This window comes from Hippocampus guttulatus, chromosome 7, assembly GCF_054856545.1.
Source record: "Hippocampus guttulatus isolate MCC_2025c chromosome 7, RoL_Hgut_1.0, whole genome shotgun sequence".
NCBI classification, from domain to species: Eukaryota; Metazoa; Chordata; class Actinopteri; order Syngnathiformes; family Syngnathidae; genus Hippocampus; species Hippocampus guttulatus.
The window spans coordinates 21,893,432-21,908,126 of record NC_141267.1 but is presented as its reverse complement, the minus strand read 5'-3'; the positions used below and the strand labels follow the sequence as shown (position 1 = coordinate 21,908,126).

Sequence of the window (14,695 nt, the reverse complement as noted above, 5' to 3'; positions counted from 1 at the left end):
TTACTCAAAATTCTACACACAGCACGACATAATGACGATGCAAACATTTTAAATAATTTTTTGAATCTGTGATGAAAAGCTTCAGCAGAGAGCACTTTTGAGCTCAGACTGGTGCGACGGTTCATCTTTCAAGCCGAAGCACACAGAGCCACGATTTCAAAGGAGCGGCTTCGGGACACCTCCATCAGTGTCCTTGAGTGGCTCAGACAGAGCCCAGACTTGAATCCCATTCAACATCTGCGGGGGTATCGCTATCATGGCTGCACACCAAATTGCCTTCAGATCGTTGTGCCAATCCTGTGGCACCGTACTCAAAAAGCCATGAAACTTTAATTACTGATAAAAGGTACAACAAATCATTGAGCAAAGGCTGTGAATGTTTTTATACGTGTGATTTTTTTTTTTTTAACACATTCAAAAAAAGAAAAAAAAACTTTTTTTTTCCATGGTCGCCTTCATTCACGTCAGGATTATCCGATGCAATTGCAACGTGTAGTTAGCTAGAGAGCTACACTTACACCCCAAAGATGCATCCCCCCCTTTGGATAGTCCACCGATGTGGTTGGTTTAGAGTGCCTCATTGTCAGCCGGGAATGTGCGCATGTCACGCAGAAAAAGTCGCAAGTGTGCGGAGGGCGTACACATCTATTTTTAAAAGGCTGCCGTGACAGCCAGTGTGTAGTTTGAGGCTTCGGGCTGGCGTGGCCGCTTTCGGCTTAAACATACGAAAATCAAAGTTGAACCTTATGACCACGCTGAGTGACAAGTGAGCCAGGTTCAAAGTTCACCAGATCAAACCCTTCCAAAAAATGTCTTTATTAACTTTGCTGTCCAAAGACATCCGGGTAATGACGTCAAAGCTCCATTTTGTCCAAACAGAGGGGATTCCAAATAGGCATAAATAACGATTAAGAGGATGAAAGCGGCACAATAAATGTCAGCGCTGACGAAAGGCAGAGGTTTACGGCACACACGGTTGACCTTTGGGCGACCAATCATGCGGGCCGTTGGGGCTATTAATGGAGCATACCTCTTTGACCTGTTGTTTTTTTCCATTTTGCTGAAGGATCATCTCCTCGTCAACAGACGGGGAAAGCTAAAAATGAATTACCGGTAACTCGGTGACGAGCAGCCGTTTCCAAAACACAATCCTCCATATTGACAGGAGTTGTCGAGCAGTTTGGCTGATCTTTCAAGACCGACAATATTGTGGTGTGTGAAATTCTAAAGTAAGGCATGGCAAGGTCAGGGAGATTTGTTCATGTCGAGCACTTCATACACACGGCATCTAACGGCGAAAAGCATTCGCAAACAGAATAGCTGAAGGCATTCAAAGGCAAAGCAAAGAGAACCAAAGTAGCTTACTCAAATGACTCAAGTGAACATACATTGGTCACTTTTTCATGCATTTACAAACAAAAGATTTTAATGAAATACATTTTAAAATGCTTAAAAGGCCATAATCAAAGAAATGTGGGGGCAAGGGGGGAAGCATAGTTTGGATTTACACTTGAGGCTGGATTCACTGATTCCATTTCTGTGCAGCATAACGGTTAAATGCCGCTTCACCATGTTTACTTTTAGTAGAGTAGTGTACTCTTCTTTCATCGGGGGAAAAAAACATTTTGTTTCCAGAGTTGACGAATTCGAACGTCCGTGGCAGTGAAGGAGTTAATGGCATTTTCCTCTGAGCTAGGAACCATGTGATGCTCAGGGTGTTGTGAGCAGTCACGTGATCATGCAAACGTCAAGATGGGTCAACTTTGACCCAAGCGAAATGGCTTTGCAATTTCATCTTAAAATCGGCACGTGCTTTTCAGGACGGCGAAAACATCTTCTACTTGGCCGTGGACGACATCGAGACGGACACAGAGCTCCTCATTGGCTTCCTGGACAGCGATATGGAGGAGGAGGAGGAGGAGGAAGAGGAGGAGGTCAGCAAAGACGAGGACGAGAGCAGCAAAGAGGCAAAGCACCTGGTTGAAATGGGTAGGCCAATCGTCGTCTTAAGCGCTCGGCCTTACCGCCATCGCATCATCAAATATTCCTTTTTATCTTCGCGATGTGTCCCTGACTTTTGTGACCCCAGAATTGGTGATCAAGAAGGAGGACCACCCGTGTCTGCTGTGTGAGAGCAGCTTCCCCAGCGAAGAGATCCTGGCCGCCCACCTGCAGAGTCTGCACCAGAGGCCCGGCACGGACGAAAAGGAGTTCAAGTGCAGGAACTGCGGCAAGAAGTTCCCGGTCAAGCAAGCGCTGCAGCGCCAGTGGGTCCACTCTTCATATCGCCGTGATAGCGAGATGGAACATCGCGATAGGCGGTCTTACAGTGTCATCGTCGCGAAAGAAATAGACCGTGACCTCAAACCTACTATCTTTGTTTCCGTTCGGGTAGTCACTCACTTTTCTGGCACTCGGAGGACGCCTGCGAAGGCAGTGGAGGCGGCTTAGTAACCCATGAATTGAAGGCCTTTGTGATTTCATCAAGCGCTTCTCCTTATAATCGCCTTCATGAAATCAGAAAATCTGGCGAGTCCGAGGCGAGACGAGACCGAGTCCTTCAAAATGCGGTCTTGAGTGCTGCATGCATTGTGATTTGATTTTGGACTTTTCCTTCAGCGTGCTGCACTGTTCCGAGTCGGTGAGCCCTTCAGGAGACTCCAAAGCTCATCACCAGTGCTTGCTGTGCCACAGCTCCTTCAGTTCCGAATCCAGGTAGTCTTTCACATTGATCTGGGGATCGGGGTGAAGGGTGACTCAAGTCACATGGCTTGACTCCTAACTTGTCTTCCGAATATTTTTTTTCGACAGGTGTTTTTTTTTTCTAATATTTTTTCATTTTTTTGCGATTAGTCACGGATCAAATTTGAAGCTAGCGCACTGTTATGACCGCATAAGACTGTATGACTTTGGCCTTGCTTAACCCAAGTAATGACTTGACTGGACTCGCTTTGAAATTTAGACAGGATTAGAGCTTGCTCTCACACCCAAAATTCACACTCGCTATTCGTTTACCTTTCAAGCTGCGAATCCCAAATCAACTCAACTCAGTTACTAATTGTACATTTGCCCATAAAAACCAAAAACGTTCCAGTCCCAAAAATGACAAATCCAATTTGATCATAATGTTAAATGAGAAATGGAGCGCACTTGTTATCAAAATCATGTGTTGTCCAAAGCACCTTACCAAGCCTCACATCACTCTTTCTTGAAAACACATTGTTACCAAGACGAAGGCAGCTGTGTCAACCTCTGGAAAGCTTTTCCTTTTTAGTTTAAAATAACTTTAACATCCGGGATTCCTCGCCGTACATTGGCCAAAAACAGGTCCCAGAATGTGTTTTCGCTTTTGGTAAAGTTTCAAATCCTTTCGTGTTCTGTCGTACCAGCTAGCTAGTGCTAAGCTGACCTGGGTTGGTTGCTTTGCTTTTGAGTCACCGCGCATTTGACTTGAACGTTTACACTCCAGACGTCATACTTGCTCACATTTCATTTCCAATACTATCCTCTCTGCTGTCTTTGTCTTCTTGCGTGCAGTTTTGAGCAGCACAAGGAGGCGTGTAAAGGCGACGCCCGCTTCATCTGTAAGGAGGAGAGCTGCGGCAAACGGTTCAAGAGCAAGGACGCGTTGAAGAAACATAAAGGGAACGTTCACACAGGTCGGCGGCACTTTTACGACTCCTCCAGTAGCTCTTGCCGTCTTCGCCTCTAATTACCACGTAATTGCGCAGCGGCACCTTCTGGGCCCCGAATAATTTGGCTATTTCGGGCAGGATGTAGGCCACGGGTGAGATGAGATGGAGACTTTGATATCACCGAGTGATTGAGCTGAGATTTAGGGTCCCCAGTGTGGTCTAAACGGTGGGTGGGGGTGGGGGGGGGGAAGTGGATCAAACGGAATGGATAAGGGTCATGTGATCACCAAATACGATCTACTCGCCATCATGATAGTGTGTGTGTGTGCGTGTGTATATATATATATATATATATATATATACTGTATATAATATCATTTTTTCCTGTTTTTCAATGTCACAGTAATTCTAAATCAAAGGGATTAGCAACACATACAAACGGAACATACAGCAGATCAACAATATATTTTTTTAATTTTTATATTTTTTAGGGAGTGCACGGCGGAAACTGACTTGCACCATATGCAACAGGAAGTGCTCGTCATCTCTAAATCTGCAAGAGCATAGAAAGGTAAGTAATATTAGAGAGTCAATAAATGTAAGAAAAATAGTTAGGATCGTAAAAATATTAGGCTAGTACAGAAATATCAAAAGAATACTTCATGAAAAATATCAAAACATTAACTTAAAAATATATACCAAAATATCGAATGAATACTAAAATGTTGAGAAAAAGATCATACAAAAATATTTAAAAATCAATATGAAAATCTCAAAAGAAAAAAATGTTAATAAATATATTTACATTTAGTATGAAAAATGTTTTTAAAAACTAAAATAAAGTAAAACTACTCGGCCTAGGAAGATGCCTGACAAACAGTAGATTGAGCATGGTTCAATGAAAAGACCATAAATATTGTTTTGATATTCAGCATGGTAAAATCTTTTCTGATCATTTCCGTGCAAGTTATTTATTTTTGCATCTGATTGGCAATCTCGCATTGCTCATGTTGTCATAAACCAGAGCCTTGTAGTTGATGCTTCAAGTGAAATTGAAAGTTCTGTGTCCATATGACACATCTTGGCCAAATCGGGGCTGGGCTACAATATTGTTTTTAGCTCGCAGGCCGACAGCATCTCAGCAAGATTGTATTTTGGGAACATTATGCCTCACTGCGATTGTTTTTGAGGCTAATTTACTGCTGCAAGCGAAAATGATTAAAAAAAAAAAAAAGGTCATACTTCCCGAGAACAATCTGGGTTGTACTGCAATAGCTGCTAAGATCATGTGCCATTTAGTGAAGGAAACCTTTCTGTGAGCTAAACAAACAAACAAGAAAAAAATCACCAATATTTTACGAGACAAATAACCCCCCCCGTCGCAAAAAAAAAAGCATTGTCTTTCACTGTCTCCCAGATACACGAAATATTTGACTGCCATGCATGTGACAAGAAGTTCATCTCCACAAATCAGCTCAAACGACACATGATCACACACTCAGGTGAGATAAACCAGCCTCATTAACATCACTGCAGACCTTTAGTTATCGTTTGTAAAATGTTTACTTTTTTTTTTTTTGTCTTGGCTCTTTACAGAGAAGCGTCCGTACACGTGCGAGATCTGCAGCCGCTCGTTTAAGCGCCTCGACCAGGTGACGGCGCACAAGATCATCCACAGCGAGGACAAGCCGTACAAGTGCAAACTGTGCGGCAAAGAGTTCGCCCACCGCAACGTCTACAAGAACCACAAGAAGGTGAGAATTTGACACAAAATGAAAAGAACATTTGCAGCGAGACCATATTAAAGCGCACACATTAGCTTATGGGCTAATGGAAATTAGCTTAGAATTACAAACCAAAATATTGAACCAAACCATGCCTTTTATTTTAATTCTATGATGAGAATATGGTGGTGACCCATGAAAAGACATTTAGAGGGACACCCCAATGCAAACTTTCCCAAGGAGATTATTTTATACGTTGACATTTTCCGGCTCCAATGCGCAGTTTAATTTTCATTTTAAAAAAGTGTTATGTCACAAGGCTGCCGTCCGAACCGTCCGTCAGGGTCTCATTGGTGTCTGTAAATACAATTTGCGCTCCCCCTTGCTCTCCTCTCTGTTTACTTTGGGGATTGAGGTGTCACTCAGGCAGATAAATAGAGGGCAGCGTGGCGGAGGAGCAAAAACAGAAGCACTTTGAACTTTAATCCCCTCCGAGCCGCTTGTCTTCATCAAGTCGACAGAGCTGAGCGGCGCTCGTAGTGAACCTTGTGGATGATCCCGTCAACTCGATTCGGATAAACACGCTCACGCCGATATGTTGTTCTCCATCTCTTGTTCTTTCCTCTCGTAGACCCACTCGGAGGAAAGACCGTTCCAGTGCGACGAGTGCAAGGCTCTTTTCCGCACCCCTTTCTCTCTACAGCGCCACCTACTCATCCATAACAGTAAGGACAATCTCATCAGCTCCACTTTGAATGATGTTGTGCTAAAATCAACAAGATGGAGATGATGCTTTGCTTTAATATGATTCTGCAAGTAGTACCGGGAGGGCGTTTACAGTATTTCCTGAACCGTGGATGAGAGGAGGTGTCTATTCAGGCGCATGTCGTTGTGGAAAGAAAGACCACCATACTCAACAGTGAGTCAACTGGAGAAAGGGGGACTCTTATGGAGAAATGTGAATTTTTTTTTGAGTGCTATGGTTTATCACAAATGTTGCGACATAGAAAAGAAAGAGAAGTGGCCTCACAATGGAAACCTGTGGGACCCCTTTGCTAACACTTAGTTTGCTAACATGTAGCACGGAGGCAGATTGATCAGGATTTTACGTTTCACCTTCTGGTTGTGTCCAACGAGACTCGATACAATGCTGACATGCTCACAGTTGCTATGCTAACACATAGAAAGACAACAACCTGCATCGCGAAATCGCAGAAGGCGATAGATGACGTTTGTTTCTCCCCACGGTGGTGCGCCATGCCAGTTTATTCATGGTCATACGGCAGCAAAAAGGGTCTCACGCGTATCCGTTAGCTTAGCATCAAGAGATTGTGTTCGCTGTCGGCTGGGTGACTAAATTGGTTTGTGCGGCCCGCATTGTCACAAGTGACAAAGACGCGATAATGCTGGAGGCATTTCTCACCACGGCCGTGTAAAGAGGCGGGCGATATGATAGCAGTCTTCCTGCAATGTGTCAGTGGATGATGTCACTGCGATGGCTCAATAAGGTACTGATTAAATCTGTCACCCATTGTTGACAAAATCATGATAAATGGAATAACAAAGACGCAGAGTGTCATTTTGCTGTGTGATGATAAGACTGACACATTTAGGAAAGATCAGTGGTCCATCATTTGAGATAGACGATTATTCTGAAGCTATTCTTGGCCTGCGTCAAAATTGGCCAGGAACACAATTTGTGTGCTTGAGCGCTGCAGATTAAAGATGATGACAATAATAATGGATTCAATGAATTGATTTCCAGAGTAATTCGGAGGGTTGGATGCACAATGTTGTCAGCCATATTTACGAACGAATTACAACATCATCAAGTCCACCAAAATCGGCGGCACAACTTCGCTGTTACAGAATGAAATAGGAGGGCTCAAGTTTTTTTCTTGCTACTTTCACTGATTTGGTTGTGAAACACGCCCGCCTCGGTAAATCTGACCCCGGGACGTTGTTGCTCTTCCTGAATGTAACAAAAGCTGTGATTGTGGCCCAGTTTACTGTCTGGGATTCTGTCTGTTTTTAGTTCTCTTCTGTCAAACAACCATTACATGTTCAATTGAAACTTACATCACACACAATACAGGACGATATAGTTGGCTCAACGTTGTTCTTTGTCGTCACTGTAATGGCCCGTGTCAAATTGTTCCAGCGCGATTGGGGGGGAAAAAAAAAGAAGCAGAATCAAAAGATTGAGCCCGGGAGAAGCTTTTGTTGACAAAGAAGCCGCACTCTTGCCGCAGGTGAGCGGACGTTCAAGTGCGACCAGTGCAACGCCACCTTCAAGCGCAAGGACACGCTCAACGTCCACATCCAGGTGGTGCACGACGGCCACAAGAAGTACAAGTGCGACCTGTGCGAGAAGGCCTTCGTCACGCCCTCCGTCCTCAAGAGCCACAAGAAGGTGAAAGGATGCCGACTTCTCTTTGTTTTATAGATTCACATCAATTAAAACAAACAAAAAAAAAATGTCATGAAAAAAAACCCAAGAAATATTAGACAAAGAGTACACCAGTTTTAGAAAAATATCGGCAACAATACAATCAAGTAAAATGAAATATTTGGAAAAAAAATATTAGAAAAAAAGCCCCCCAAAATACTTAGAAAAAAATAGGGAAATTAAGGAGTAAAATATTCCCAGAAAACAATTCACAAATGTATATTAAAAAAACAAAACAAAGACAATCGAAATATCATGGCAAAATTCGTCAATATTAGACAAAAAGAGAAAAATATTCCAACCAATACAACAACACTACAATACCACACTATTAGGCAATATGCGCATTTCTATTTTGGACATTCATGTGACTCTGGGATGATTTCAGCTTCTTCCTGTCTTGCGTGATGCCGCTCAAGCAGGTTTTATGGTTCGCCTTGGCCAGATGAGTGACTTTACAAGTAAATGTTAGCGCAACGGTGTTGATGGCTGTCAAGAAACGTCCGTCTCCACCCAGGAAGGGAGGCCCCTATAAAAACTGGAAATTGATCTCTTCTCTGATTCAAAACGACAGCTCGTCCAAGCGCTCGGCGGGCTTTCAGAGCCCCAAAAACTGATCCAGCCACTGATTAGCAGCCCCCCGATCCGACAAAGTGCATCCAGATTGAAATTGTCCGCGGCTTCTTGCCACATGGCCAATGGGTGCCGTCTCCGAACAGTGGGACCGCGGAGGCCACTGCGGGATCGCGGATCGGGATCAAAGTGGGCCGAGCGCAGCAGACGACAACCTGCTGGCCCGCAAACTTTGCCCCGTGGAAAATAATGCGAAAAACTTATCAATGCCATGTTCGCTGAGGCTCACTTCGCCCAGTCTCATTTTGCACAGATGTTAAAAAGAAAAGAAAAGCGTTACAAATACAACAACACCCCCCTTCAAAAAAAAGACGGATACAAAGAATATATTTTTACTTTAACTATTAAAAAAATAATTACAAATGCAGAAATATGAGATGGAAAATTACCTTAAAATTTCTGAACAATTCTAAAAAAACAAAATCAAGTATTAGGAAAAGCCTAAAGTTTTAGACAAATACACAGACTGTATATTTTATGAATAATGTACAAATATTATTGTGTGTGTATGTGTGTGTGTGTATAAGCAAAAAAATATATATATTGGACAACATAAGAACTATGTTGGAAAAAGAAAAATTCCACTTATGGAATAAAAACAAATCTTAGAAAAAATAGACCAACATATAATAAGACACAAAAATAAAGAAATGCATGATTTTGTTGAAATGTTTTTTTTTTGTATGGTAGAAATGAAAAATTTACAAAAATGTACAAAATTAAACACTCGCTAGAAGAAGAATGCACATATTATCATTTAAAATTAGAACAAACAATAGATGAAAATCCAACAAGAAAATAATGTCGACGTCTCCGCCGATTAAGGAAGAAAAAAAAATGCTCCGAAATAACGGCGCCAAAGCAGCCTTCCCACCAGCTGGTCCTCGTGGCGATCAAAGTTGTGCCGGCGCTCGAGACGACAACCTGCTGGCTGCAAACTTTGCCATGTCAAATGTTTCTCAATGGCATGTTCGCTGAGGCTCGCTACGCCGCGTCGCATTTTGCCTGGCCTGACGCAAATCAAAAGTAATGGCAGCGAAGAGTGAAGCCAAACAGCCCGACGCACGTTCCCAGTTTGATCTCGCTGCCATTACTCTCCCGAAACGTTCGCCTTGGAACGCGAGGCCTTCCTGGGCTTTCAATCATTGTTTCAACCGACAAGTGACTTTGTACAAATGAAAAATGTCTTCAAAAGTTCACCCGGCCGTCGTCGATCTGGAGCTGGTTTAAAGAAAAAAAAAAAATTTCAACGGGGCTAGTGGTGGATATTTTCATCAGAAACAATTTTGTAATCAATAAGCCGAGTGTCGGAGGATGTTGTGTTTACGCTGCCAAGTGCTCCGGAATCCTTCCAAACCAATAGCAGTTCTTGCTCTGGCGCCAAAACTCAAAATACACCAACATTTAGGTGGTTATTCTAAGGGTGATTATTATTTACGATATTCCACTCGATTTCGGCTCACCCTGTTCCGAGCAACACGGCTAAAAGTTCTCGAAGAGGGCCATTGCAAATAAAAATGTTAAATCGTCTTGAATTTACACAATGCAACAGAAAAATTGCCACCCTGCATCAGGTTTTTTCAAAAATGGCAAACACTGTTCAATAATTCTTTAAATTGCATTGAATTATGTTGTTTCTATTTGGTTTAATAACTAACAGTATGTGAGTTTCTTCATGGAACCCCCCCCACCCCCCCACATAATACATATGGTGGTTTTTTTACGACTTGGCGTTCCAGCTGGTACTTTCCCGTCTGGCTACAAGTACATGCACGCGTTGTACGTTTTGCGGCGGATTATCTCATCTGTGTCAGCGGCGCAAATGACAGGCACGCTGCGTGAGCAGTCACATCCATACCGGGCTGTAAAATGTGTTTCTGGTGAATTCCCCGCATTCCCCACACAGCGGAGTGTTTACGAGGCGGCAGCACCGGCGATGTTTGCTTGATCGTCAAGCATGTGGGGGTTTGCCATGCGTTTGGATGGGGCGAGGTGTTTGCGGGAAGGTTCGGCGAGCACGATGGGGGTCGGGAGGGGACGGGAGATGAAGAAAAAGGATATGAGGGCACATGTGCACCGTGACCTTCGGTGCCTTAAGGTTACCATCTTGCATCAGGGCAATATTTTTCGACACAGCGATACCTTCAGTTCATTTCATTCTGTGACAAGCTGCTAATGTCATTCAGACGTTGAAGCTTTCCCCCCCACAAACACCACCTTGTTTGGGGGGGGGGGTTCCAATCAAGAAAAAAAATAGCGCTATATTGTGTAAATACATAACAACAAGCTCGTCAACTCACTTTAATATTGTTTCTTGGCTCCGAGACGCGACAAGATATTGACAAAGCGCTACTCGGTTCACTTCAGCATGGACCCTTGATGCCAAGATACCACCAGTTGGCACCAAAGTAATACTCGAGTAGAACATATGTGAGATTTTCAAATTTTGGCTGGCGATAAGAGGCACACGTTGATGAAGTGACAGCTCGCCTCCTGTAAAAATATTTTTAGAAAAACCCGAAATAACACTCAAGTACAGTAAAACTGCTTACCCATGAAAAATTGAAACCAGAGAGGGATTCGGTAGATGTTTACATGCTTTTGGAATCCACAAATGCAGCGAAAAGTGTATTTACGCCAAACTGATTGTTTTTCAGACGCACACGGGCGAGAAGGAGAAGATTTGCCCGTACTGCGGACAAAAGTTTGCCAGCAACGGCACGCTGAGGGTCCACATCCGCAGTCACACAGGTCAGTCTCATGCTAGCCCCGTTAGCCTAGCTGGCTAAAAGCTCACACATAACCATAGCGCTCTGATAAATGAGCCGACAACAGCACTTAGCATTCTTCGCCCGCCAATACAAGCAGTCAAGTGCTTTTCTGTGCCATGCTGTTTTTGTCTATGTTTAGAACTTTAAAAAGAGAATCAAAAAAGCTATGAAATGCAAAAATGTCAAATTAAAAGGTCTTTTTTGGTTTTTTTTTAAAGCTACTGCAAAAGTTAAACCTAAGCATACTGAGAATACGTTCAACATTCGTGCCGGTCTGCATCATCGGTGGGTGTGGCTTGGCAAACCTCAAATATGTCGAAAGGAAGAAGTACAAAGCATCCACAATGGAACAAAACTATAATAGCAAGTGGTCATCCGGTACCTCATTATGGTAAAAGATTAAAGGGTGTATAGCACAAAATCTTAAACTGAAAAATCTTTTGAAAAAGTACTTCAAAAGCATTTGTTGCATTTAAAGTTTCTTTTTTCTGCGCCATTCTGTGATTGGCCGGTCTGCATTTCAGGTGGGGGTGTGGCTTAGCAAACTTAAAAGATATTTTGAAGGACAAGAGAGGAAGGATCTGAGAGGCCAAAAATGGAACAAAATTATAAAAGATGAAATGAGAAACGCGCAGTCATGAAAAATGCGACTGGTTAATATTCATTTGATATTTTCCGGGAATCGGGCTGCATTATTACTTACCAATTTCAAACAGTTCCCAGATGTTTTCCTGACACGCTTTCATCAAAGTACCTCAAACTCAACAATCGCAGCACACTTTTCCCCATGGCATCTCTTGCTCACATTAGCCCGTTTTTAGAGCTAAAAAAAAATGTGTTGAACGCAACCGCGAACGAAAAGTCATCCAGTAGTTTGATGTATTTACTATTGGCAGGTTTTTTTTCTGTTGATTTTCCCTCCAAACGTGATCTCGAAATGCGCTGCACACACGGCTACCAGACACAATGGCGCGCTTGGATGTTCATTAAAGGGCCTTAAACTGGAAAGCTACGCATTCCTGCGCATCTCCTTACCAACTGACTGCTGCCGAGACCTGGCATGACCACACGCATGCACACACACACTTGGCTTCCCAACCCCCCTCCCCCGTATTTATTCTCCTCAGAGTTCTCTCCTACCTTGTTGGGACAAATGATGTCAGTTTTTTCCTGTCGGCGGACAGAGTTATGCAAATTACGCGCGAAAACAACATCCAGTCCGTAATACGGCGACGTACCGGTGTCTCAACTTTCACGAGCTGTCCCGTGTTCAGTTTTTACCGTTTGTGATGTCATTTGACCACGGCGGAGTGATTGCGGAAATGGCTCGATTGACGTTTTTAGCCGTCCTCCCGACCGCCGTGGTTTGAATGTGTGATGTGCCCGTTGAAAAGAATAGGAGCGAAAATGTTTGGAAGGGAGCCGGAACGTCCGCTGAAATGTACGTAACTTGATTTGAAAAATCACAGCCAGTGTTCGGGTTTTTAAAGGCCGCGCAAAAACGATTGATGGGGAACGTAACGAGCGCAAATGACATCGAATGACGTCACAACGTCCGTGAGTCGCTGTTCAAATTGAGGATCATCGCCGGGTTGCTGTTGTTGCTGAAATGTCACTGAAAGCCATTCAAGTTGGCGTCCTTGGATATGGAACATCTGTTGTAAATGTTGTAAATATGTCCAGAAATGTGGTAATTTGTCCAACTCGACAAGAGGACTGACTGCTTGTGGGGTAGAACTTTTAAGAGGTCCAGGGATCTTTCGGGGTGGGGGGGCAGGGTCTACAACGCTGAACATATCTGACCGGAACAGCTTTTTCCACCTCAGCCAGCTGGCAAATGGCGAAGCCTTTTCTTACACGGCGGCACTTGGAAACACTTGACTGCCCTTAACTGGCATGCACTTCACTTTGGAGTCAGCCAGCACCCCTTCAAACATCTCCATTTGCTTCAAATTGCTGCCGCTTGACTCTCAACTGGAACACATAAGAGGGAGCACAAACTGGAGCTCCTCTTCTGTCCTCCCTCCACTGGCTGCCTGTGCAGTTCATTTTTGGATTCTGATCATGGTTTTGCCCCACCTTACCCTCTGGCCACTGCTCAGATATCTCAGGATCTCTGCGTGAAACAGTCTAGCTAGCTCAAGGACAGGGATTGTGAAGTTCACACTCACTTTTACTCCAGGAACTTGACCCGAGAACTTTTGGACTAACTCCAAAGTTCCAGGTGGAAACGATCTGATCCGTGGGATACTTTTGTGTCAGTCCCCGTGTCAAAACGTCACAGCCGGATCTTCCGCTTCGTTGGCTGCCTTCAGGTGTTGCCGCGCTCAGTGTGGTCTCCATCTTTGTCAACGGCTTCCTTTTGTAAACGTGTGTGTCTGCGTGTTTGTGTGTTAGGCAGTAGAGAATGTAAAGCCGTGTGGCCCGGTCTGATTGTATTTATGTAGAATAAACAAAAGCGAGGAATGCTGGGGGAGGGGTGGGAGCCGAGGGGGACACCTCAAAGAAAGAAAGGGAGAAAAGAGCACTCCAAGAAAGCATCCAGCCGGACGACCCGTGACCCTGACTGCCTGTAAATCTGTCCCCTCGTTCTATAGGTGGAGATTTTTGTGTGTGTTGTTGTGTGCGAAGCTTCGGTGAAAGGCGCAAGTGGTTCCCGGAATGGCGATCTCACGACAGGGTCACGTTGTTCTCAGACAGAAGAAGAAAGACTCCGGACTTGTATAAATGTTGTGTCGGAACTGTGAAAAGTGTGACATCAACACCGTTAATGTAGTGAGCCACGACATCCAACTCTAGTTAAGTTTGTATCGGCGGATCCCGGGTCAAATTGACCCGTGCAAGTTTCGAACAGGAGCACTTTGTCGTTCGAAAGAACTTCAACTGTCCTGTCGGGAAGAGCAATAAGATCACCGGGTCGATTTGACCCCGAACATGATCAGACAGAAGGACGGAACAGCAGTCATGTTACTGTTCCAGAAAAGTTCCCGATAACATTGTTCCAGGGTCACTTTGACCCGGGCATGTGAAAACAACAACCTTCATGTACAATCGTAAGGAAACTACCACTCCCTATTACGTTCATTTTCTCTGTTATGAGAAGTCAAATTCACCCGCGAATGTTTAAACATATGCAGTTCATGTAGTGAAACAAGAATTAACTTTCCTCTTATGTTGTTCAGGAACAACACTATTCACGGGTCAAAATGACCCCCGCACATTTCCCAGCATGCGGCATTAATGTACTAAGAAAGAATTTGAACCCATCTGTTAAATGCCTCAATGAGAAAATGTTCCTGGGGTCAAACTGACCCAGGGCGTGTGAGCTGGGGGCCTTCACGGCTGACTTTTAAGCGAGAGGCGGGTCACACCCCGGACTGGTCGCTGGTCAACCGCAGTAGACAAACAAGCATGATCACCAGAGACGATGTAGAGCCGTTGATGAGCCTTACAAGTTATGGGGAAAACCCAGATTCAAACCCC

General features: G+C 44.0%; 1 protein-coding gene across 1 annotated transcript in view; it reads left to right on the top strand.

The window, feature by feature from the left end:
- Positions 1-14,695, top strand: part of prdm5 (PR domain containing 5) — a 33,078-nt gene that overhangs the window by 3,106 nt on the left and 15,277 nt on the right. The window contains exons 5-14 of the mRNA XM_086115665.1: positions 1,821-1,989; positions 2,090-2,267; positions 2,620-2,715; positions 3,538-3,659; positions 4,127-4,206; positions 5,053-5,137; positions 5,232-5,389; positions 5,991-6,084; positions 7,612-7,772; positions 11,099-11,192. Coding sequence (XP_085971791.1) covers positions 1,821-1,989; positions 2,090-2,267; positions 2,620-2,715; positions 3,538-3,659; positions 4,127-4,206; positions 5,053-5,137; positions 5,232-5,389; positions 5,991-6,084; positions 7,612-7,772; positions 11,099-11,192 — 1,237 coding nt within the window. The remainder of the gene's footprint in view (positions 1-1,820; positions 1,990-2,089; positions 2,268-2,619; positions 2,716-3,537; positions 3,660-4,126; positions 4,207-5,052; positions 5,138-5,231; positions 5,390-5,990; positions 6,085-7,611; positions 7,773-11,098; positions 11,193-14,695) is intronic.